This window comes from Lissotriton helveticus, chromosome 9, assembly GCF_964261635.1.
Source record: "Lissotriton helveticus chromosome 9, aLisHel1.1, whole genome shotgun sequence".
Classification (NCBI taxonomy): Eukaryota; Metazoa; Chordata; class Amphibia; order Caudata; family Salamandridae; genus Lissotriton; species Lissotriton helveticus.
Genome location: NC_136070.1, coordinates 610,785,248 through 610,811,973, shown reverse-complemented (window position 1 = coordinate 610,811,973; position 26,726 = coordinate 610,785,248). Strand labels below are relative to the sequence as shown.

General features: G+C 42.4%; 1 protein-coding gene across 1 annotated transcript in view; it reads left to right on the top strand.

The window, feature by feature from the left end:
• Positions 1-26,726, top strand: part of SPTBN4 (spectrin beta, non-erythrocytic 4) — a 1,415,585-nt gene that overhangs the window by 88,360 nt on the left and 1,300,499 nt on the right. Inside the window, 5 exon segments of the mRNA XM_078660647.1 lie at positions 457-569; positions 1,019-1,206; positions 13,703-13,820; positions 16,972-17,130; positions 21,132-21,434. Coding sequence (XP_078516773.1) covers positions 457-569; positions 1,019-1,206; positions 13,703-13,820; positions 16,972-17,130; positions 21,132-21,434 — 881 coding nt within the window.

Here is a 26,726-nt window from a genome sequence, read left to right as displayed (position 1 = left end):
AAGAAAACAATACACATAAGGAACATACCTTTGTTTGCATTAAATTAAACCTCATCTGAGATCTTGTATGTTGTCTACAATTAACCTTACAAGCGATTTGGTATAAATACCTTTGGGTGTGTCTTAGGTGTAAAGCAAAATGTGGGTATCTCTTACTTCAAGACTTAGGAAATAATTACCATGAGTAATCATCAGGTGATGGGTTACATTTTGCAAGACAGTGTAACAATGTTATGGTCAATGGGGAATTCCTCTCTGTTTGTTTTTTGTTTCTTAACTACTACTATTACTTGCAGCGAAAATACAATACTTTAATTTCTAATTCTAGAGTTATAAAATTATGGTAATAGAAGAGTGAAAAGCCAATAGCAGAACTTTGTGCCTGCAGATACTCTTACCTGTTGATTAATTATCTCCATCGTACTCTTCTACCTTTTTGTTTTGGTTCTTTTTCAGATGTAAACATGGAAAATCCTGATGAGAAATCCATTATTACATATGTTGTGTCCTTCTATCATTACTTTTCAAAAATGAAGGCCCTGGCTGTGGAAGGAAAAAGGATTGTAAAGGTTGGAAGAAAGCTAATGTTTTTAAATCAATTATGCGTATTCATTTCAATGTAGTGAATTCAGCTTTTCAGAATATGAATATAAATATAACCATTGTACAATTGTGAAATTCTGAACATTCTTCATTGACCAGATAATGTAAAACTGCATGACTTTAGTTGTGGCTGCTGGAAAAGAAACTGCGCTGTTATTTTGGATTTCCTAATTGAACAAGGGAAGTTTTGTACCATTTTTGGATTTCCAAAGAGCAACTGAATGTGTATCTTAAAGAAATCAAATACACTTTCTCTTCAAAAGTAAATGCCATTATTGATTTGGATTAATATTCAACATAGTGAATTCCTGGCTGACATCTGTCTGTATGGGACGTAACAAGTTTTTTAATCCAGTGTTTCTGTAATATATTACTTTTATAATCCACCCGTTCTTCCTTTTTATCATGGTTCTAGGTTTTGGACCAGGTCATTGACACTGAGAAGATAACTGATAAGTATGAGATGCTTGCAAGTGAGCTCCTTGAGTGGATCAAGAACACCATTAGTGCGATCAGCAATCAGAAATTTGCCAATTCATTACCGGGTGTTCAGCAGCAGCTGCAGGCCTTCACCACCTATTGCACGACTGAGAAACCCGTAAAGTGAGTAACTGCAGAAAATCTGCTTACTTATTTATCAGAGAATTACAGTTGTGCTTCTCAGAGAAGAATGTTGACACTCTTTTCTCTGACTATTACATTAAAAAAAAGCTTGCAGAGATCCATACTACCATAAAATATGCATCTTTTGAGTGCTCAGCCAATTTGTGTCCTCTTTATTATTGTCACTTTTTCATTGTCAAAAATGTAAGGGAATCTACTCCAGCATATCAAACATAAATTCAATTCAGATTTATTGGAAACTGGAAGAGTTTAGACTAGATCGTCTTATGTCTGAAATGGGAAATCTAAAAAAAATGTCAAACACAATTTTTGTTTTGTCCTTTACCTTATTTATCTCAGTCATCCCCCCTTTTTTAATGAGTACAAGTCAGAGTTCTGATGAATATCTGTTGTACTTCCCCAGAGCATGTTCAAACCAAGGTGGAACGGGAATAAGTTTGAGAGAGTGAGACACACACATAGCACTCCCTGCTCTGCTTTAGCATGCCTTTCGCTGGTGTTACATCTCTGGTTGTAGTAGGGGTATGCACAGAGACTCTTCAGGCACAGAATGACCTAAAGTAGTATGCTGAGGCATAAATCGCAGAAAGACCCATCCCTTTGTTCGACATATTAGCCAATATAACTCTTCATCATTGTTTGATGCTTCTCATTAGCATTCTGGCTTAGAGTTTGGGCTGCCTCCTTCCGCACACAGTGGATGTAGACCAGACAGGTTTGATTTTGGGTCATCAATGTGGTGATAAAACGAAAAAAACGGATCCATTTAATGGAAAATGTGCAAAGGACACACAAAAATGTACTGCTCTTGTCCCTTGACGCCGAAAAGGCATTTGACAAAATTGACTGCACTTACATGGAAGGTGTACTACAAAAGATGGACCTAGGCTCTTTAACTGGGTTATGGCGAGCTGCCGAACCCCCACAGCTAAGATTAGGGTTAATTGCACAACCTTCTGGCCTATTCCCATAGAATGAGACACTAGACAGGGATGCCATGTCCCCCCTTACCTTAGCCATAACACTTGAACCATTCACCAGTGCCATTAGGAACAACAAAGCAATAACAGAAGCATCCATTGGCAAAGACCCATTTAAACTTATGATGTTCGCCGATGACATCATGCTTTCTTTAATGGAGCCCCTGTCCTGTGTGACTCACGTAGTTGAGGATCTACAGCGATTTCAGGCTGCATGGAGGTATCCTACTAAGCCTGGCTCCACACCAATAGTCGGTACTGAATACCCTCATCTCTATCCCATGGTGTGGAAATTCCATAACTTGCTTAGGGAATCACTGTTGCCTTCACCACTTTTCAGGTGGTGACATTAATCTACTCCAACCTTCTCAATGACATTCTTTGGGACTGCCATAGATGGTACAAAAAATGTTCCTGGCTGTGACAATTAGCGGTTGTCAAAATGAGGATCCTACCCCAGATCCTCTACCTTTTCCACATGATCACGCTTCCACTTCCAACCGTGGTGCTCAAGCAGATCAAAACCATGATGAATGCTTATATTTGCCAAAATAAGCCCCCAGACATCGCTAACAAGAATCTTTATGGATCAGTTAAAATTGGAGGGCTGGCTCGCCCCCAAATATTATTGTACTTTCAAGCACCTAAGCCCCATAATATTGTTGAATGAGACAAGAAAGAAATTACGAAATAATGGTGCTTTGTGGATCAGGTAATTGCAGTGGCCCTTCTGTGGCAAATCCCTTGGCTCTGCAAGTCAACAAGACATTGGGGTCTATACTCTTCTCCAGTCATGAGAGTTACAATGGCAATATGTGATAAGGTAGCTTAGAAATTAGGATTCACATCCTTCCTCTCACAGTTCAAACCCATTTCGTACAATTTGGACTTCTCTCCAGCTTTGGATGACAAAGCCTTCAAGATGTGGAGAGAGAATAAGTGCATATGGTTAGCTCCCAATTCCAGATCGAGCAAATACTCACATGTGAAGAGCTCAAGGACATATTTGGGTTACCTGAAACAGAACGCTTTGCATCTACACAGTTACAGCACTGGGTACTCATTACCACTATGAAGGAGAGGGCCTCTTGAACCTTTACAGGTCTTGAAAAGATGCTCACAGTTGGCACCCAAGGCACAGCTTTAATATCCACACTCTACAGACAACTTATTGATACCATTTCCCTTGACAAGACACCGGGTTAGAAACAATGGAGGTGGGCCAGGCTATGACCCCAGAGAGTGGTAATATCGTTACAACAGGGTACAGATTCTAGTGACTGACTCATGCCTTCACAAATCGCAAAATCCTGACCTATTAGGATAGGACTTCTGAGAGAATTGGAACATTGAACTCAGCCAGAGGTCACGTTTGTTGGAGGGACTGTGTAGCCATGGGGACTCTTTTACATCTACTGGGGCACTGCTGCAAGCTAGCGAGGCACTGGGAAGAGGTTCTCACAGTTCTCGATTGTCCCTGGGCTGGTCATATATGGTAGATTTTTCCTGCCACACAGATCGTCAAAGTCCCTCAGGGATAAGTAACTTTCTATCTCCCTAGATGCGGGAGTACAGATGGTGCTGTCTCTCTAGGGTGGGATCATGGTTCGGGATATCGCGACTTGGCATAAGCAGCTGTGGAACATTCTAGCTTTGGAAAAGATTTTGCTCTCAATGTGTAATACCCTAAAATCCTAGAAGTGAGTTGGGCGCACTTATAAAGCTCTTAAAGCACAACTAGAGGGAGCTATCTTGCCCTGTTATTTGAGAGCCATTTGGCTCATCACAGATGACCTTTGGCAAATACTCTTAAAGTAGAGAACCTGAGAATCTAGAGTCATTCATGTTTGTTTTACTATGCAGCTGCAACACCCAAACGCAGTAATCCGTGGGTGTTTGTCGATGGAGACTTGATTTGTTTCCTTTCCTTTGTAAGATTGACCTACTGTTGAGGTGCTTTGGGGGAAGTTGGATTCATCAGTAAACCACGTGACAAATTGTCATTCATAATATCCTTGCCGACCAGTTGGTTGTAGGTGAAGGTATGTGTAAGATCACAAATAAAAACAGTTAACACGAAAGGCCATGTGTAAAACACTCTGTAATGCCCCAGTGAGTCACCTCATCTCGGGAAAAACATTGCGTTTTTGTCCTTGCAAAATCAGATATCCATACATGATCTTCTAACAGTAGTACATTATTTAGCCCTAGTAGGCATGATACATTTGGTCGTAGTGAATATAATAATGCGTTTATGTGTGAGAGTATGAGGCCTTGTTTGATTGATCCATTTCTGAAGAAATTGCAAAGAATAATTCAATATTGTTAAAGAATACCTGACTTGCTATCTATATTGAAACCTAATACTGACTTTTCCTTCTGGTTTTTCATCAATTTGCATGCAAAGAGAACAGTTGTCCATAATGAGTGAAGAACAACTGATATCTCTGCATGTTTTAGTCCTAACTGAAAGCGGTGAAGGCCTGTAACAGAACTGCTGCTGCAGAAGTAATATTATGTTATATCTAAATGAGGGCCAGTCTCCAGCAGTCCCCGTCCACCTTTTGTGTGTATGTGCAAGTCTGGAAATAGTTTTAACTGCATTCAACTGCCAGAATAGATTAACTTTGAAAGAATAGCACAGTTAGCCTGTATGAACATATTTAGATTCGTTTATAAGGGGTCATCTTTGTATTGTACCTCCAGGTAATCCTCCTCCTACGGCCACATAGACTGAGAGCCTGATTTAGACTTTGGCGAAGGCAGTACTCCATCCCAATGGTGACGGAGCACCCTCTCCGGCAATCTGAAGATATGTTTGCCTCATTTAGACTCAGGCAGAACTTCAGCATGTAGATGGCAAAAACTGCTCTGTCTCCGCTACGTTCGTACACCATTGACAGTCCAACAGTGAATGTTCAACCTCCAGATTCTGAGTGGGCGAACATTTGGCCCCGTTTTCACTGTCTGTCGCCGCCAGATCAAACGTAGCAGTAGGGGGAATGAAAACCGCAAAATGAACCCCTCCCATTGGGAGAAAACTCCCATCATGAAGGCGTGATTGCTTTTTTTTATTTACAAAAACAGAATCCCAGTTTGAGATTTTGTTTTTTAAAATAAAAGAAATGTTGAAAGTTTGACGTATGACTCCGTCATGTTGACAGAGCCATCCATCAAACTTTCATTGCCTTTACAGGAACCGCTGTGATGGTGTGTTTTGGAAGTGCAAGAGATGTCTACTTGGCTGCAGAACATCTCTAAATTTGGCAAGCGGAATGTCCTTGAAATGGCGGGAGTACTCTACTATGGCGCCAGAACCTACTCTGTCATCTAAACTTTAAATTAGGCCCATCATGGAAATACTATTATGTTCTGCCAAGAGTTGTGTACAGTAGGGCTGAAAATAAAGAAATGGCTGCACTTCTAATGTCTTAAAGTAGACAAGTAAAAGTATATTCCACTTTTTAGCCCTCCTCTCGTGATCAGGAATAAATATAATAGTCTTTCTGCAATTGTATGTAACAGAGGAGGATGAAGAATCTCTCAATCTTGCACTTACTTGTAGGAGTCCGCCCTCCCATGCAGTATTTTTAAAAACTGTACTGCCATACAGGGGTCTTGCCTTCTATGCAGGTTAGACTGTGCTCAACCTAGCCTCCCCTGCAGGCCTTTTCTTTTAGAGTCTGCACTTCTTTGCTGGGATTTCTGCCCTATGCAGGGCATTAAAATCAAAGAAAACATGATTTTGCCTTGAGCTAACAAATCGGCTAGAAGTAGATCACCAAAATTGAATTTCTTAAGTATTGAATACAAGAACATCTTTTTACTGCCAAGTAAACCTCAATTTATGCTTCGGAGTTCAGACCACTTCAAGCAAGACACTCTCAAGAAGGTGGTTTGTGACACTTACTGCAATTCTGGACTTGATATTAATGGATTAGAATGACAGGTATTGCTCTTGCTAGTGAAGACATTAGCTGGAGATCCCTATTTAGGGGGCATACCACAACTAAACAGCCAAAACAGGCTTTTCTGTATGGCCATTAACTGAATCTTCATTGTAATGCGAGTGTTAAAATAAAAACATCTGAACATTTTTGAGATGTCTGTTTCTGGCTCATCGCCTGCCTCTCCCCAATTACCAACGTTTGCCCCACTGAGTGCTACTTGCACAACCTCCTCTTTGACATTCACACAACGATCTCATCGATGACGACCACAAAATCGACTGTCACAACTTCCTTGACTTTGTTGATGATCATTTGTTGATAACCATATCTTCAATGGCATCTCCATTGATGGCACCACTTTCAATGCCACCACCGTTGATATCTGCTTCATCCAGGGATTTATTTCAACCGGAGTATCAGACCCCTTATATCCCTAGCATGTCCCTGATGCAGACCATCTCTCCAATTTGGATCATGCTAGTGTTGTCCCTGCAGATCCCCAAGAAGATTCCTCCCAATCTGGAGGGGCTAGATGTTAGTGAGGCAGATAGTGGTCAAGAGGTATCCATACAGGATTCAGAAGGTTCTCAAGATGGGGATGACCATAATGATCAGGAAGTTGACCCTGATGGCGTGAATATTCATTTAATACCCAGTGACTCTGACTCAACTTTATGAGCAACAGTTGCGCTACAGCAATCAACCTAGCTTTTGGCTGCCTTCATTAGTTCAAGTCCCATCAAACTTCCTGAATTTTCTTAAACATATAATGAAGAGATTCTGCAAGTGATTGTCTCCACTAGGTTACTATATGGAGCCTGCAGCTCTGAACTCATATCCACCTCAGCCAGTTGTGAAACCTGCTCAGCCTCAGCTAAGCACTTCAGGCCCACTACAACCTTTATTAATGATGTTTCCTTCACTTCCACCTAGCAATGTACTGTCATGGGTACCTTGGGATTCACCATCTGCTAAGCCTCCAGTGAAATATTTACACCCCACCCCTGTAGAAAGTGAAATCATATTACCACATTTTTTTTGATGGTACATAACACAGTCATGAGGATGATGACTATGGCAATGATCAGGAGAGTGTCACTCGTGCTTATGCTCCTTCTTAGTATGATGACTCTGTAATGAGTGATGAAACAAGTCTAGAGCCACAACCTCCAAGTTCAGGTCCTGATGATATTGACTGTTTTCATAGCCTTATAGATAGGGCTTTTGAAAAATTCAATCTACAGATCTCTACAGTTGAAAAAACGTACCTTTTTGATGGTAAAGATAAGATTGGACAGCTTCAGCAAAGCTATTTGCTTTTCATTATCATTTGTGTGAAAACGCTGTTGCCTTTATGAAAGGTTTTGCAACAAGGAAGAACTCCCATTGCCATGTTTAGAGAAAGTACATGGCTACAGATTCTGCTCTAACTTCTCTCCTTAATCTGGTGCAGAAGGAATCAGTAATATGAGGCCACCCAGAAGAGGTTTCTGTGTCTCTCTTTCCCTGAATTGTACCTCAAGACAAAGAAGACTGTTGGTTGATACCATGGTCACAAGGGTAGGAGCCTTTGCATTGAAGGCCTTAGTTTTTTCAAATGCCAGTGCCAATGTAGCATGTTGTAACAGTTAGTTATGGGCTGACATTTCCTCCTTGGTGGAAAAATTACCTACATATTGCAGGGAACTTGCCAGAACCTTGCTTCATGAGGAATGACGTTTCTCATCTGCTCTGACTGATGCTTCATTGGATGTCTCCAATGACGTTTTCAGACAGATGGCAATGGAAGCAATTTTATGCTGCTGTAGTTGGCTGAGGTGTGCCTTCTTCCTTCCAGAGGTTCAATCTAAAGTGCTTTATAGTCCTTTCAATAGTGCACGTTGATGTGACAACTTCCACTGAAGATAAGACATATTTGTACCTCAACGATATATATATCTTCAAGAAATGTAGATGTGGAAGTAAGAATAATTTCCCTGTATTTAAAACTTGATCATTCAAGGACCATACCTGACTTTCCTGAATGTTTTGGTTTCCCGACCCCTCTCTATGCCTGGCGGGCCTAACTTCTAGAGCTGCTTGCCCACTCACGATTGACAGTAGATGGAAAATTACTGATCTTCTTTCCAGCCTGGCAGTATATAACATCAGACCTTTGGGTTATTGATATCATCTGGCTTGGTCACATGACAGACCTTCAATCCAAACTGCCTCCAACACCATGGAGAAAAGAGCACCATCTATACCAGAAGGCCTTACAGACTAAGGGGCCGATTAGGATGGCGGTTTTTCCGCATCCTCCGGGCCGGCGGAAGTGTCCGCCGGCCTGGAGGATGCGGAAAAACCGCGGCGGAGACTCCAAAGACCCACCGCCAAATTAGGATGGCTGGTGGGTCTGATAATCTGTCCGCCGCTTTTCCGCCGCGGTCGGAAGGCGACCGCGGCGGAAAAGCACTAACATGTCTGGTGGTGTCTATCAGACACCGCCAGGCATATTAGGATGTCTGAAAATATATGCTTTTCCGCGGCGGCTTTACCGCCGTGGAAAAGCATACGGACCTTCACTTCGGGGGCCCGTTGCGGGCCCCCTGGGTGAAGGTGGGGTGGGGGGTGCACATGGGGGGTACCTATGGTACCCCCCTGCATTTGCGTGCACAATGCAGCAGGCACCGCGCGGTGCCTGCCGCTTTGTGCACGCAAATGCTGTGCATGGATTTTTTACATTGCGGCGGGTGCAGCTTGAAGCTGCACCCGCCGCAATGTTAGAGATAGAGGATGTGACCGCCACCCTGGCGGTCACATCCTAATTTGATCGGAGGGAACGCCGCAGCCCATGCGGACGTTCCCTCCTCCTCAGGGGTTGCGGACGGACTCAAGTCCGTCCGCGATCCTAATCGACCCCTAAGTTTTCAAACTTTCTTCAGAAATAGTCCCAAACCTGACTCCTCTCAGGGTTCACTCGCAGTGACAGGGAATATGGAATTTTACATAATTGGGTGACCTGCTCATCAAGGATCTGCTCAAGACTGTATCTCACCATAAGCAAGAAATAGGCAATGCTAATTCCAAATTAGTAGATCATATTATTATATTCTCACACCTGCACACCTACCTTTATCGGTTACCTGCCACAAGAAAGGAATGACAAACTGACATAACTAGTTCAATTGCTCACAAACACAGATTTTAGCACACAAGTACAAAGCCATACTAGGAATTATATTGTCTTACATTCCTTTGTTTCCTTAATGCTAGCTACAAATGTCCCCACTGCACCATTAGCCGGACTTTCAGTGGAGACAGATCACAGGGCATCTGGATGACTTACCAAGGTCAAGCTGCCTCTCGATTGGTGATTGAGCCAGTGTAATATCTTTACATGGCATGGCCTGTATTCATTGAGCCCTCAATTTCATTGCACCACAGATCTATCACTCTGAAGGTGTGACGTTCAACTCCAGGAACTCAGCAGAAGTGGGTTGTGATTGTCAGACAAAACACAATTCCAAATTAACTTAATACAATACAAGGTGCTGAGGTTAGCACTAAAATCATTCATACCCAATTTTCCAATCAACAGTTCAAACAAACAAAATGATAATCCTTCATTTCATAAGTAAATAAGGCAGGACAAAATCTCAGGCACTGTTAAAAAAAATCTCAACAAATTTGGCATTTGGTTCTTTTTGTATAACGTTGAGCTGTCAGTAGAAGATGTTAATTGTGAAACGCAGACGCAACGGAGACTGCCAGGAGTGAGAAATAGCAACTACAACTGATTTTGAGGGTCAAGCCACCCTCAATCTGTTTACAACTCCAGATAATGCAAAATTACATCTCTTTGCAAGAAGTAGTGGTATCCTATGATTCAGGCAAATGCTCTTTCAATTCCCTGGTCGGGATTTTAGGATTATGTATTTGTTTTTCTTTCAGTTGCTCTCATCCCATGAGTTCTCCAGTAACTCAAGAGATAGTTGTGCAGGTTGATTTTGATAGCTGTGGCTTGGGCCAGGGATTGACAGTACACAGATATTTTGCATCATTCACTAGATGTCCTGATTCAGTTCAGAATTGACCCTTGACTTTAAAAAAATATATATTTACAACTGCATGTCTCACTTCTACGTATTTAGAGTTTAGATCTGTCAAAATTTCACCTCAGTGCCAAGCCATTTAGAAAGTAGTAAGTGCGGCTGCTGGAATTAAAACATATTCTCTTAAATGGACAAGATTCTGCATCTGTTTAATCTGGTGCAATCTGACCCAAAGAATGCATCAATACATGTCCCTTTGTCTGCTGTATCAAAGTAAATAAGGACTCAGCCAACTCCATTTCTGTTCTCTTCCAGAGTGGTTAGAGAGCTTATGAGAGCCCTTTTCCAGACTGTCCGGCCAGTAGCAAAAAAAACACCGCTATGCGAAATCCGTATAGGAATCTGGGTTGTCATGTGAAGTCCCATTGAGGTCATTCACAAATCTTCATTGCAAAAACTATCAAGGAAAATGGAAACCTTGTTGGCTGTAACACAGGCTAGAAGGATTGAAGAAGTCCAAGCCTTATTCATTCAGCCTCCATATTTGGAATGAAAAAATGTAGAGTTAGTCTTGCAACAAGTGTACGCTTCTTGCTGCTGGCTCTTTCACCCTTTAACCTGAATGAAAAGATCCAATTAGTAAAAATCTTCACACAACGCACCACTTAGGCTGAGGAGGTCCTGTATTTTTTAGACATTAAACTATGACTAAAATTAAGTATTGACATAACAAAGTAATTTAGAAAATTGGAACATTTGACAATGTCAACAAATGCTCTAATTTGTCAAAACAAGTGTCAGGTTTGCACTAACCCGGATATCCGTATCCAGAAGGAGTCATGTCATCCTTCTCAAAACCCTGAACCAACTGAGGACCATGCAAGAAGTAATATGCAGCCCAGCAGAAGACCCAGGCAAAAGGGAGTCAAATAAGAGAGAAACAGACACTGAATATCTTCAATCTTCCTGTCCTTACAGTTGGACTCAACTTGCTGTGCAGCAACATTGATATCTTTAAAATGAGAAATAACTGCAAGTTAGTAGAGCTCCGATTCATAAACCCTAATCTGATGTATGGCATAACTTCTGACTATTTCTGTATTTCTGACTCTCAGTAGAACATTGACTCTCCGGAACATCCTAGAGCTGAAACGTAAGTGGAATCTCTATTAGAAGTGAAAGTGAATACTTGAACTAAAGTACTTATTAATATGTCAATACCTACTTGCAGTTTTTTGCAAATTAAATCTGTTTTCTGAATAGTTTATAATAATGCAACATGTTAGTCAGTTGTAACATTAGGAATACCCATTATCATTGAGCCCTCGCTTATGACAACAAGCAGTCACTTCCTGACTGTTGTCAATACCATAACATTATATCAAGATTAAAGAAAGCATAAACAGGTTGTTACAAATGACGATCCTTCTTGCTCCCATTATATAGAAAATATTGCAGGTTAGAGTTCATATCCTTTAGGAAGGATGAGTCCTGCAAAGAATGTTCAAATATCAAAGTCTAAATACTTGAATGCTATCCTACAATATTTCTCTAAATAAATCTTTGATATGACCAAGCATAGCATTTTTGTTCCAACTCTATCAACAGGAATCCAACTGCAGCCACTAAGTCTCTTGATTGCATGCCAAGGAACACTCACAAACATGAGGAAATAATAATCCACAGAAAAGGGAGGCATCTAACATGCTCTGTGTACAGCACTGCCTCAAAAGACAACTATTTAATCCAGTAGGGCAGGGTTCAATATATTATTCTCTTATTGTATGTATGTCTTTCATGCAGTTGTGATACCCTGCATTTTCGTTGTGGGAACTGTAATTTTACCTTTCCAATTCACCAAGTCAACTGTATTGATGCTTCAGATGGATAGATGAAGCGTCATTTGACCTCCTAATTTTAAACCTCATATGGATTTAGATCCTTCCTAAACATGGCATAGAGTATCCAACTGATGATTAATTAAATTTATTGAAGAATGACACAGTTGTAGGCCATATGCATTAGCACTTTCAAATGTAATAATTTTTCTCCTATCAGGAATGGGGTAGTTTCCCACCAGATTGTTCCCACGGACATCATAGGCAACAAACACTAGTGCAGCGAGAGACCATGTTGAGTTTTTGGTCTTCTTTGTGGTTCAGCCCATTCAGAATCTATGCACTGTGGCACTTATGACGCCATTTGTAGTTCCTTACATCATCACTATGTCTCAATGGGTCTGTTACTCCTATGACCTAACAGGAGCTAGGCTCAGGAGAAGCGCAGGAGCTGAAAGAAAGTATCATCTTGCCTGAGCTGTTAATTTGAATCGTGATTCCCAGTGGGTGGATACATTTCCTTTCTTCGCCATTCTCTATGACCAAAAGGGAAAGATTGTTGCCTCTGCTGGAATACATTTAAGATCAGGTAGAGGTAATACGTTTCCCTACTAGACAGCCACACTAAGAAAGTCATTCTCTGCTGCTGTGGCGATAAAGAAGGGAAACATCCTTTACAACGAAACTTTTACAACGCAGTGCTTTTACAACGCAGGTTTTACAACGAAAATCATTACAACGCATTGCGCTGGGGGGCGCTCTAGGATAGGGAACAGATTTAATTTACTATCCAACACCTTCCCTAGTGTCCACGGGGACTGGAGTTGGAATAGTAAATTAAACTATTCACTATCCAGCACCCCAAAGCGCTATGCGTTGTAAAGGTTTGCGTTGTAAAAACTGCATTGTAACAGCATGCGTGGTAAAAGCATGCGTTGTAACGTCATACATCTGATAAAGAAGCATAGAAGAATTGCAGGGACCACTGCCTGCCACAGGAAACAACAGTTTACATAGAATAATGTTATTAAATATTGCATTATTGCATATGCCAGTGTAAATTAAAATGTTTTCCCCTGTTGACAGTTTGTAAGATTACGAGTTGGACTCCACAACCCCAGCAAAGAATTACAGATTATTATCTGACAAAGTAATAATGAGTGTGTCCCATTATGTCCTGATCACTAAACATACATTCAGAAGCATGTACTTCATATTTTTTTTGCAATTATGGATAGAATATCTTAATTAACAGCTGTGTGAAGCTGATGAAGAAGAAGCAGTTTATTTAGTTATTGTTGAACTTTCTTTTCTGTATTCCTAGACAAAGAAGGGAACATACACCACATTGAAATAAGTCAACATAGCCTTTAAATCATCATTACTCCAACTCTTGACTTACATGTCTCCAGCACACATACAGGAGTTAGAACAGCAAAATTTCCAGGTAGTGGTAATGGCCATGTTGAAGAGGTGGCAGTCAAAGGGGCTACTTACAAACAGAAATAAATATGTGAAGCAGATCATCTTTTCAGACCCATGTGAGCTGGCTAATAGCCATTAAGCTTTCTGCTTGTCTTACTACTCTCATTACGCTGTGCCTGTTCCAGATTTTGAGGTTGCACCACAATCTTTCATTAAATAATAAATCACCTTTTTATTTTAACTCTAAGATTTCAGGAGAAGGGAAACCTGGAAGTCCTACTGTTCACAATCCAAAGCAAAATGCGAGCCAACAATCGTAAGCTGTACGTTCCCACTGAAGGAAAGAATATTTCAGATATTAATAAGGTAAGACATATACACAAACATGTGGCAATGAATGTGAATAGGCAGGGAATGGGTTACACAATTAAAACACTGTTTTCAAATAATGCAAATTTTGAAATTGAAACTTACACAAATAATCGAAATAGTTTGATGTCAACTGCATAAACTGAAAATAAGAAATAATAAAAGTAATTTATAACTAAGATTATTTCACAGATCTAGGTCTTGGATTTATAAATCACAAATGTAATCAACGATTCATCAACTGTAACTTCAGGTCGCAAAGCCGAAATCTAGCCACCTGACATCTTTATAAACTAAAGTAACCTAAATGGAGACAAAAATAAAGTACGCATATTTTACATGAAAGCTTAGCACCTTCACAATTAGAACTTTAGTTTTAAAGATTAGCTGGGCACAAGGAATTACATATCACTATAAAAATGCCCACCCACAGTGCAGATATTTCACTGTTTAATACCTTTCATGCTGCGATGTTTATCAAGAAAGATGAGGATCTCAGTGCTGGAAGGATTAGTAGAAAGGAAACCAGAGTGCATCCAAGACTACACATCAAATACGCTTGCAGAAATATAAATATGTAGAGAATCGAAAAATGAAGGACAGGAAAAGGAAGACTAATAGCCAACGGCTTAGAGAAGTTATTAAAAGCTGGAACTAAAACTGAATCGCCAGGGGAGCATGTACACAGTGAAGTAGAAGACTGGGGACTGGCCCCCAATGGACTTGCTAGGAGGTGTCTGCATGTTGAGTCAAGAATAGGCAGAAGGGTGATTAAATAGGTAAGAACCAGGAGAAAAGAGTATTAGATCGAAAAATAATGAAGAATTAAATCAGAGCAGAATAGTCTTGTGTGTCAGAAGCTGCAGAAAGTTGATAAGAACAAGGATGGGAGTGTGTTTGCAATAAATGAACTTGATTAAGATATTGTGTACCTGGAGTTGAGCGATCTGAATGCAGGGGGACCTTCAGAAATAAGATTGAAAGGGGCAGAATCGTGAATAAACCACAATGTAATAAGTGAAGAAGAAGTGCATAAAGTGTTCAAGTACTTTGGAACAAAAGGGTGAGAGAAGAAGTTAATGAAAAGAGGTTGGATGAAGGCAGTTTTGAAGGAGGATGGAGAAATTCTGGTGAGGAGGAAATTATTGCGCAGTCACTGAAAAGAAAATACGAAATTGATGAGGTAGGTAGTGGAAAGCAGGAGAGGATGAATTGAAGGCAAAGGAAGCATGAGATGACCAGGAACATGATGTAGAGACTTTAGATTTGGAGACTTGAGAGAAAAGCAAGACAGTGCATAGGAAGAGCGTGAGGATCTAAAAGATGAATAAAGATTGCAGGAAATAGAAACACTAAGGGTGTTCAAGTAGAAGGAATGGGTAATGAAGTGGTGATGGGAAAAAGGAAGAAAAGATGAGAGACGAAAAGAGGCACCTTTTGGAAGCAGACAAAGTGGGATCGTAGAGCTGGAGATGGGATTCATCAGAAGATAGATCCATGAGGGGGTGATGCTATCAAGGTTTGTTTCACTTTCTGATCTACAATGGTATTGGATAAAGGGTATTATAGATGACTTCATAGAGCAGGTTGATAGTGGTAGTCCTTGAAAATTAAGGAATGGTCGGGTTTAATGAATGCGCATGAGGAGAGATTAAAAATTAATCAGGAAATGTTGAGCAAGGGAGAGATAGGATAGAAATTTGGGCAATAGGAATAACAATATGAACTATTTAGGAGATCAAGGGTGGCACCGTGGACATCGGGGGTGGTGAAAATGCAAAAACTTTAGGTAACCATAATGAACTGAAGGCAGGGATAACAACAAAGAGATGAAGGCGAAGTGTATGAGCACTGCCAGTAGGGAGGTGGAGATGAAACATTGAGGGATAGGAATGACTAAGAAAGGAATCTGATAATGGCCTTGAAATGGAAGTATTCAGTGTGTAGACAAAAAGGACCAGTGAAGACGAAGAAACCACCAACATTACCCTTACCCCCCTTATCCTCTCAGGAAATGCGGTGTGAGATTGAGGATTAGTGGAAGCAAGACCAGCAGGAGTAACAGTGATAAGAAGATATCTAAGTTTCTGTCAGAAATAAGGATAACTTAAAGTGTAAAGATAAAGAGTAAAAGATGAAATATTACAGATCAAGTTAGAGTTTGATATGGAAAAGTTTGGGACATGGGAGTACTGAATACAGAGAGGAGGAAGCAAAGAAAATAGTGTGTCTAGAAGGAAAGTAGGCAGGTAAAACTGAGAGAAGGTTATGTGTGTGCAAGCGTCGGTTCAACTTAAAGACGCTAACTGATTAGGAGTAGAGATAAAAGATGATGAATCTTGCTCCCTAAAATCTGACCTATGTCCCTTTATGCTATGGCTGTGCTGCATAAAAGGAGGTATAAAATGTTGGGATTCGGTGACTGTTACTATGTGCTTGGAATGTTTACCTTTGTGGGGATGTGGTTGTAAAAGAGCATTGTTTATTTTAAAGAGAATTCTAAAACATTAAAAAGGTCCTCCTCTGCCTGAAGTACTCTTGCCCTTTAGTTTTAAAATGGCCTATACAATTCTAACTTCAGTATCATGCATGTCTTCACCATATTGCTTTTTGCTTCTGAACATCCAGCAAATTAGATTCTCTTAAAGGTGCTGCAGGTATTTTCACACAAATGGTTTCTATTATTGAACTTCATTGCTTTCGGAGTTTGCTGTTTATACTGGGACATTGAGGAAGCCCATAATTGCTGGCTCAATGCCAGAATATCAATAAAGCACTACTGGAAAAATTTCCATGCAATTAATATAGCTTGAAATCATTTATATTGTCAGTTGTTATCCTGTAAGTCCACCATAGATCCAGTTCTAAAGGACAAACATTGGACACCTATGTTTTATACAGGGGAATTCATAGATGTTTTCCCTCCTCGTGAAGGATATGGTAATTAATGAGTTCAAGGTAGCAAATTTAGAGTTATGGTGGTGGTATTTAGTACAGAAGACTTCAAAGATAAGGCTTTCCTATTGGCCTTATAGCTCTCCCCATAATTTGGTACCCTTTTTGTAAGCAGTGATGCAGAGGACTTGCCCATGACACATTTTGTTCCTTCAGGTTCTTCCAATACTTGACTTTTATGTTTTTTCAACAGGCTTGGAAGCGGCTGGAGAAAGCAGAGCACGAGCGGGAGGTAGCTTTGCGTCATGAGCTGATCCGACAGGAGAAGCTGGAACTGCTGGCTCAGCGCTTTGATCACAAAGCCATCATGAGGGAGTCTTGGCTGAATGAGAACCAGAGGCTCGTTTCTCAGGTACCCCACAATCCTGCAATGGTCTCACATCACCGATAAGGGTGGAACGTGAGCCAATGCTCCTGTGTGCATGTGTAAAATGTGTAAATTGACAGGTAGTCTGATGGGGTGAATACTGGGGCAGCACTGAACATAAAAAGCATAAACATGTCACTCTTACGTGTGTACATTTTAAGGAATGATAAGCCCTGGAGAAAGAGTACAAAAATACTATGTGGTGTTCAAAGTATCACAGAAAATGTTGCATTTCCCTATATATTGCCCAGAGAGTTGATTTAACTATTTCTGAGTTATCTAGTGCACTTAGAGTGTATAACCTGCAACCCGTTGTGGCTGCTGTCCCTGCAGAAGATTTTCTGTGAATGTGAATGTCACATATATTGATCTTCAGTGAAAAGACATGCAAGGGCCCTGTGCTCATATTCAAAATGAGGAAATCACTGGAATACGTATACATAAATACATAGTATGACAGAGATCATTATTTATGTTATGTTTCTCTTGATTTGCGATATGAGGCAGTTAAGTGTTCCAAGAGAATGTTCTGATGACTATAGTTATAAAAACCCTTAGCTTGTTAGGTGGGGATCGGGAATATCAAAGACAGAACATTGAAGGGTCACAATAGCTTGACCAGAATATCGAGGAACAAAATATAGAAAGATACATTTGTATATATTTTCCATACCTAACTACCTAACTCATTTATGTGTGTGTATGTATACATATATATATATATATATATATATCTTCAAGGTATATAGATATGTAGCTAAGGATAGTAAATCCATACCTCACTCTGTGCACTTACCGCTTCGATATTTTATCCCTCAATATTTTGGTCACAATATAGCGACCATTTATATACCCTAACACAGTCGCTTGTTATAGACGATGTTTCCTTTGTTCATAACATTGATCATAACCTCAGGGTATTGTCTGAAAATACAGGCTTGAAAGTTTGTAATGTGATTGTATCTACATTATTAAAAATAGTAATGTGAAGTATTGAAATTAATCTGAATAATCAGATTTAATGGCTGCCCGATGACCTGTCAAAAAAAAAAAGATGTGACTAGATTTTGAACTTCCTCATATGGTTGCAATGCATAGCAAAATATTAATATTTTTTTTTTTTTAAAACCTTTATTGAAAGACACGTATAAGTACAAGCGCTGGCCTACAACCACAGGGGCCGGCCGCAAAGTCAGGAGAATCAAAATAACAAAGCAATGTATACGATAGGGAGAATACAGGATGGATGCAAATAAAATCGTTACATCGCCAGCGCCAGGATAAAAGAGGTTTCATTTTACATTATATAAAGGAGGCAGCAACCATATCTACCAGCGCGTCATGCAACATATACAGAAAAGAAGGGGGGGGGGCGGGAGGGAAATAGCCCCCCACGCAAGCAGACGACCACAGTAGGGCAAAGCCCAAAGACCTCACACGCCCATACCATGTGCAGAGTAGAGGAAGAATACCAGCAAACAAATAAAGTGGACGCCACACGTACAGCCCACCCGCCCCGAAAAAGGAGAAAGTGCAGACGCTAGCGAAACAGAGGAGTAAACACCAAGGGACATAGCCCACCCCCTAGAAAAAGGCAATAAAGGGACCATAGAATAAAACAAACTAAAATAACAAACACCCCCCCCACCCTACATCACTTTAATGGCTACGGCCTACCCCACTAAACAGCGTGCCTGTCGCCCAGAGTCACCCGAAATATAGAAAAAGAGAAAGGGAATTATAACGAAGAAAGAGAGGGGAATAGGAAAAGGAAACAGAGGATAAGGAAGAAAGAGAGAGGAGAGGAGCCAGCGACCGAGACATAAAACACTACCCCCCCGCAACAATAATGCACTAATCGAGGTCGAAAAGGAGAGTCAAGAAAAGCCTACACCGGGATGTAAACAGGAACCATCCAGAATAACGAGGCCCGGAGATGCCATGTAAAAAGGGTCCCACAGGCATCCGGGCACGATCACCCCTGTCCACTTTTATGAAGAGTCGAGCTTCCCAACCCCGCCACAGCCAAAAAACAGCAGAACACAGTGGGTCCACACCAGTCAGGAAAAGCCGGTGGGATCTCCGCAAAACACCGTCCCGGCAAACCAGAAGCAACCAGGAGAACTCGGCAGCAGTCAGAATGCAAAAGTTCCTCAAGGATCCATGTGACCAAGCACAGTATCTGAGCCGTCCAGCACGAAGCAAAGAAAACAGGATGTAGAAAGCACTGCAGCATCGGCACCGGGTCCGCTAGATCCCATAGAATCGAGCACCCAGCCGGAGATCCCAGCACAGCCGCCGGCGAAGTTCCAGGCAGTACAATTCGGGGAGACGACACTTCGTCACAAAATGGCGGAGCCACCATGGCAGCTATCCGCAATTCCATGGCTCGACATTTCAAGGACAGGTCGATCCGCAGAGCAGACAGGGCAAACAAGATAGCACTCCGAGTAGGGGCCGCCCAAACCACGCGAGGGCCGGAGAAAGCAAATGCGGCAGCCTCCCTGTCTCCAGGAGAAAGACACCCCGAGGGGCCATCCGCCATCTTAAGTACAGCACCCTCCGCCATCGCCACAGGTTCTTCCAAGTCCACCAGGAGCACCGGCGGCCCCAGGGCTCACCGCCAAACCGCGGCGGAAGGCGCTCGGCGGAGAAAGGAGAGTCACCAGAAGAACGGGCGTGCTCCCCACAGCACTCGGGGGGAGCCCAGCACCGGATCCCGGTCGGGATTAACAACAGGAGTGGGTTTCTCACTTGAGGGGTGCCGGACAGCGCGGCTTCTCTTCTTCGGGCCGGTAGGCGAACGGACATGCGGGGTGGCCCACCAGCGGGGGCGGGTCCGCCCCGGGGGTCCCGGCCCGCGGCTCTCAGGCTCCCACCATCGGGTCTCTCCACCGGTTCCGGACCGCCGGCACTCCGAACATCTTCGGGCAGGCACAGCACTCGAGGCCCCGGCGTCAGGGCCGGGAAGGCCAACAAGGTGACCAGGGCAGAACGCCGAAATCACTGCACGCCAGAGCCCCGGAGAAGGATGGTAAGTGACGGCTCTTCCTCAGTGACCAAATTCGGAACACCCCGAACAGGATGAAATACAGGATAGGTGGCGGGGAGGAAGAGATCACGGAGCGAGGCGGTTATGCGACCGTTCCGATCGCCATCTTGGCTCCTCCCCCCAAAATATTAATATTAAGGTGAAAATACTACATTAAATCAGAAATTATAATTTCAATTAAACTAGCAGGCAACCATTACATTTAGATGCATGGGTCAACTAAAGGTTTAGGTTTAACCGTGGTAAATAGTTAAACAGGAGACTGAGTTAGAATGCTGTCTGCCGGAGTCCCTGTCAGCTGCAGCAACATGGTCATTACCCTAAATTTATTCTCACTGTATACACTGTATACATTGGCTGAGGTCATAGAAGAGAACCTTCGGCCTGCTTTATGACTCATAGCCCAAGGGCGCTATTTTTCTGTCTGATTGTGCTTAGGGAAGGATATTAAAAAGTGCTCTGACTGGAGAAAGCCTTTTCATAAGGTCTTATCTGGTGATCTCAAGCAACTGTGAGATCATCAGTGTATTTTTGATGGTGGTGAGGAGAAAAGGGAAATTTTTGCGGAAGTGACAGACTACAAGGATCTTAACAATTGTAAAATGGTCAAATGTTATGCTATAAAAATCTTATAGAGCGCGCTGATACCAACAAGGCATCTTGGCGCAAGTGTCCGAGAAACCAAATCACTGAAGAGATAATAGAGAACAAAGTAAAATGGAACTAGGAATCAGCCGTCTAAAGAAATCAGTTTAAACTGCGGATATCAGTTTAAAGTTAAGTTCTTAAGTCCTTCCTAAATTTTAAAAGCTTCGATTGAAATCGCAAATGGTTAGGGAGCAAATTCAACCATTTTGTAGCAGTGTAGGAAAAACTTCACCCCCCAGTGAGTTGATCACATTTTGTTCTCTGGGTACCTTTCCTTTTCTCTTAGGACAACTTTGGCTATGATTTGCCAGCTGTGGAAGCTGCCATGAAGAAGCACGAGGCGATTGAGGCCGATATCTCTTCCTATCAGGAGCGGATTCAGGTGGTGGTGGAGCTGGCTCAGGAAATGGAGAAAGAGAGCTATTATGATATCAAGCGTATCAATGCACAGAAGGACAACATCTTGCGGCAGTGGAAACTCCTTACTGACCTGCTGACTGCACGGCGAGGCCGCCTAGAGCAGAATGTGGCCCTTCAGAAAATTTTCCAGGAAATGGTCTACATGATTGACTGGATGGAAGAGATGCAGGTAAGGCACAGTGCCTTGTTTCCAAGCTTACTTTTCTCATCATTGTGTTTCATGAAGTTTAGTATAAGTAGAATGAACACACATGAGAGCAGCCACTTAAACCCACACTCCTACCAGGTGAAAATTCAAATATATATTGGTTGCATTTTTTTTTTAGCGCGAACTTGAACCGAATCCGGTTTTAGAGCGCTTTACATAGCACAAGTTGCGTTACGTGAGGACACAATTGATGCCTTATAGTTTTTTTTGTGATTCTTTTTACAAAGCAGATAGAAAATAAAATCAGCAGTTTAAAAGTACAACATAGCCAGTATAGATATAGATTCCCTCAGTATGGTTCAGATACATTAATACTGCATGCTGTCCTTTAATTATAGTTCTTATGGAATTTGCATCCCCCCACACCCTTGTCTTGTGAGAGGATAAGCAAAAGGGGAGTGAGTAATGGGTGAGATGATGAGACAGTAACCCTTGCATTTCCACTTTCCTGCACTCCCCAGCCATGCCTTCTATGAATGAATGAATACGCATTTACATTGCGCATGGCTACCCTAGGGCATCCCAGCGCATTTAGGACAACTAGAACTTCACCGCTACTCATGGGAAAAGGAAGGTCTTAGCAATTTCCTGAAGTGGAGGTAATTAGGTTCAAGACGAACGAAATCGGGGAGTCGGTACCACAGCTTTGCCGCATGGAGCGTGAATCTTCGGCCACCAATACGTGCCCGACGGATCCTAGGGACTGTCAGGAACTTTTTATTATTGGATCTTAGTGTCCGGGATACCTGATATAGTTGAATCATCGGTAGGATCACAGAGGGACCGTTGCCGGTAATGGATTTGTGCACGGTACACATGACCTTAAACCAAATTCTTTGTTGCACTGGAAGCCAGTGTAACTGACAGAGTGCTGACTTAGCTGAGGTACGCATCGGAACATTCAATAGAAGTCGGGCAGCACAGTTCTGGACAACTTGTAAGATCTTGATAGTCCCCTGTGGAGCACCCAGGTAGATCGCATTGGAATAATCAAGATGCGATAGAATAAGGGCTTGCACCAGCAGATGTCTAGCATCAAGAGGGAGGATTGGCAGGATCTTCCTCATCAGTCTGATCAGACCAGAGCACGTGGCAGCCACTTTGCGCGATTGTACAGAGAAACTAAGATTAGAGTCCAACCATACACCCAGACTCTTAATTTGTTTCTTTGGTAAAGGGGGGGGGCTAGACAACTTGGCCACCAAGGATCTAGGTTGGGGGGAGCAGCATGTCCTAGTATCATGACTTCAGTCTTAGAGCAATTAAGTTTGAGAAAGGAAGAATCCATCCACTCAACTACGTTTACCAGGCAGGAAGTGAGGTTCTTGTCATTCATATCATGTTGGCTGAGGGACACCACCAGCTGGGTATCGTCAGCGTAAGTGACCAGCTGGATCCCCCAGGGAAGCACAGTGTCCGCAAGGGGCCGCATGTAGATGTTGAACATGGTGGGGCTTAAAGAAGATCCCTGGGGGACACCATACTGTAGAGGGGTCTGTTTTGAGAGAGCCTCATCTTCAAAGACCATGAATGATCTATCGGAGAGGAATGAATGCAGCCACTTAAGGGCAGTCTCCGCTACCCCCACATCCCTCAGTCTTTGGATCAGAATGCGGTGATTTACTGTATCGAAGGCTGCGCTGAGATCTAGCAAAATGATGGCAGCGCAGCCTCCGGTATCTACAATTTCCCTTGCTTCTTCCACCACAGCAAGAAGGGCGTCTCAGTGCCCTGCTTGCTTCTAAATCCAGTCTGAGTGGTGTGTAAGGCATTATTGTTCTCCACATAAGCTGCCAATATAGAGTTAACATGTTTTTCGGCCAATTTGCTAATACCAGGTAGTAAAGAGATTGAGCGATAACTAGCCCAGTCCCCAGGGTCTGAGTTTGGCTTTTTAAAAAGTGCTTTAATTCTTGCTTGCTTCCATAGCGGGGGAACCAGTCCAGCCGCAAGGGAGGCATTAATTACATTCCGGATGACTGGGGATACAATCTCTGATACTAATTTAAGAATGGAAAGGGTGCGACATCAGCTGGGGATCCAGACTTAAGGATCTCCAGGAGACGCTGTGAGTCAGAAAGAGAAAGAGGGGCAAAGACTTCCAACCTGGCATATGGGAGGGGGGGGGAGAGTTGCATATCAACATCCAATTGTTGGAATTGCGAATAAATGTTAGCAACCTTAGTGGCAAAAGAAATTAGCGATCTCGTCACGACGCTCTTGTATGTTCGTAGGGTCAGGAAGAGGGCTAGGAGGAGTAATAAGGGATTTACACATTTTAAAAATTTCCCTAGGAGTGTTAGAGGCCAGCACAATCTTTTCCTGATAATAGCTGGATTGAGCAGCCTTTATTTTGTCTTTATACAGTCTAAGTGCCATTCTATAGTTCGCCCTACTTGATTCAGAGAAATCCTTCCTCCATTTCTGCTCGGACTGCTTACAGGATTGTTTAAGCATTGTGAGTTCGGGAGTATACCAAGCTTTCTTGTTGGAGCCAACTCGATGACAAAATTGCTTCTTAGGTAGGGTAAGATCTAATGAGGACTCCAGTCAACTATTGAGGTTATCATTGGCCTTAATGGGATTAGTGCAAGGTGTGGGGATAGAATTATTAAGATTCATTACCCATTCCTCCACTGAGAGTTTTGACCAGGTCCGGCCCAGTTTTTTAGATTTTGTAGAGGATTGTGGCAGAGCCCAGGGAGTCCAGACAAAGGATAGTGATGAGTGGTCTGACCCGGGTACTAAAATTGTCTTGTTCACGGTAATATTATCTAGATTAGTGAAAAAAGGATTAAGTCAGTGGCCAGCTTTGTGGGTAGGGCCAGTTACGATTTGTCTGAAGTGAAAAACTTCAAGGCCTGCCACAAGGTCTCGCGAAGGGGAAGAGTCTAGTTCATCTAGGTGAATATTAAAGTCACCAAGAATTGAGAAGTTGGGGGTGTGGCTAGCCAGATTTATAGCAATACCTGGAAGGTCATTACAAAAATTAGTGTGTCCTCCAGGAGGACGGTAGAGAAGAATGCCAGAAAAAGTACAGGTGGGAGAGAAGCCAATGGCAAAGGAAAGGCTCTCGCAGTCCGCCAAAGAGCCCTTAGTCGATCTGCAACTATAGATAGTTTTAAATATAATAGCAATTCCGCCTCCCCGTCTAAACTCCCGATCCTGTCTGACCAAGGTATAGTTAGATGGAAGAGCCTGAACCACATCTGCATCAGAGGCCAGGTTGAAGTGTCACTATGAAGTGACAGACTGAACGTATAATACATTTGCAAACTTTTTCGCTTTCTGAATTATTCTTAATCTTATTCTACAATGCCCAGGCATCCTTGCCTTAAGTAAAACTCAGAAAGGATGTGGCCATTTGGGTTACTTCCTCCCTTTCCAGGTGTAATATTCCCCTCAGTACATTTTCTAATCTTCCTCCCTACTGCTAGTTTTCTTAGCTTAACTTTTTAAATATTAGATAGAATGTTGTTACCTCTCCGCAGGACACCTTTCTTCCTGGCAGGAACCCTTTGTTTATCATCACAGATAACTCTGATCTCTGCCAATAATTATCACCCACCTCTTCTACGTACCTCTTTTCACACCCCTTGTTTGCCTTCTGTGCTTTTCCTACTTCTGTGATCAGATATGTTGGGAAATCTTAGAGGACCTCTTACTTTAGGAGGTCTGCACAGTTTTGGTGCTATCCCTATTCCCCTTACATGGCAATTCTAGAATTCTTCAGGTATTGGCTGAAGGCAGCAGGTGCCCAAATAAATATATATAATTATGTGGCTAACTGCCACGATAAGTATATTTACTATCCAACCTCCCTCATACAGATTGGGTCAAAAGGACCCTCTGGCTGGCTACAGAACTAGAAACTGGTACAAAAAAGAATCGGATAAACAATGCAGTGATAACTTGGACATTGACTTTTGTAGACATCATTCTCTCCCTTGCATGCTCACCTGGCACTACTGCCCTCTCACATTTCCACTGATTTCAGATTTCAAGCGGAAGCTTTTACTCCTGAAGGGAAGATTGTGCCTGTGTGCTTGACATTGTGCTATGTGGATGAGGCCCTCTCTTAGCTAATGATATCAAATCCCCTTCTTACCGTCTAACTCTTGGCTGGTAGCCGGAATGGTGACTTGGCCACTTACTGGCTGTAGATTCAGGTTATATTCGCCATTCCTTCTGCATCCGAAGCCTGATGTACCTGAAAGACAAGTTGGGGACTGGAGAATTCTGTGGAATAGTCCCATTGTGGCTCAGGACAGCACAAGTGAATCCTTATTTATCCCTTAATGTCATAAGAATCCTGTCCCTCTTTCAGGCCTCTCCAGGCCACACCAGCTCCTTTCCGAAGTGACTGGAAAAAACCCAAGTAATGTTGTTGCCTTCACTCACCAGTCTCACGAGTACCTCGGTTCGTGCAGCCTTTGCATGCCAAGAGACCTTGTGCTGGACTATTGATCAAATGTTGGACCACATGTTGTGCATATGTGCTCCGGGTGTAGAGTGTGGCACCTGAAAAATTAGGAAAATATGCTCTGTCCAGCTATATTCCAGTTCACTGAGTTAGCGCATGCATATGTAGACCTCAGCCATAAAACCAGTTATGCCAGTTCAAACTACAGCTGCGAGACTCCCCCCGCCTATGGCGGTTCACACAAGGATGGGTGGAGTAAAAGACTGCGCCATCCTCATCAGAGCCTTCATGGTTCGTTTCAGAGGCCTGCAGAGGCCTCGACCATGTGGCTCCTACTGCGCGGTTAGTGTCACTCCCAGTTTAAATCTGGCCTGCCTTTTGAGGGGTCAAAAACTCTCATCACAGTATGGTGCTGTTACAGACTTGAGGTGGCCCTAGAGAACTTTATTGTCCCCCCCATGGGCAGCTACAGGGAGACGTTAACTTAGCACCACCTCATGGATGACAGTTAGTGAAGCCCTTTAAGGACTTTTTGCCAATGTCCCTGTGTATGTATTATGGTGCTGGTGTACAGGACTTCTTTGCTTGGACCTATGCCTTTATATGGTTGAGTGAGTGCAAATTCCTGTGGTAAGTAGAGAACTTATTACCTCATTCTTAAATTCCCATAGTGACTGTGCACTTCATCCACTTACGGCCAGATTCATCAATGTCCCGTTTTGCGAGTCCTTAATAGCGATTATTAAGGAATCGCTATTAAAGACTCGCAAAACGGGATTCATGTAGAAATCGTAAACAAAATTGCGATTTCTACAGCTTCCTTATTTGCG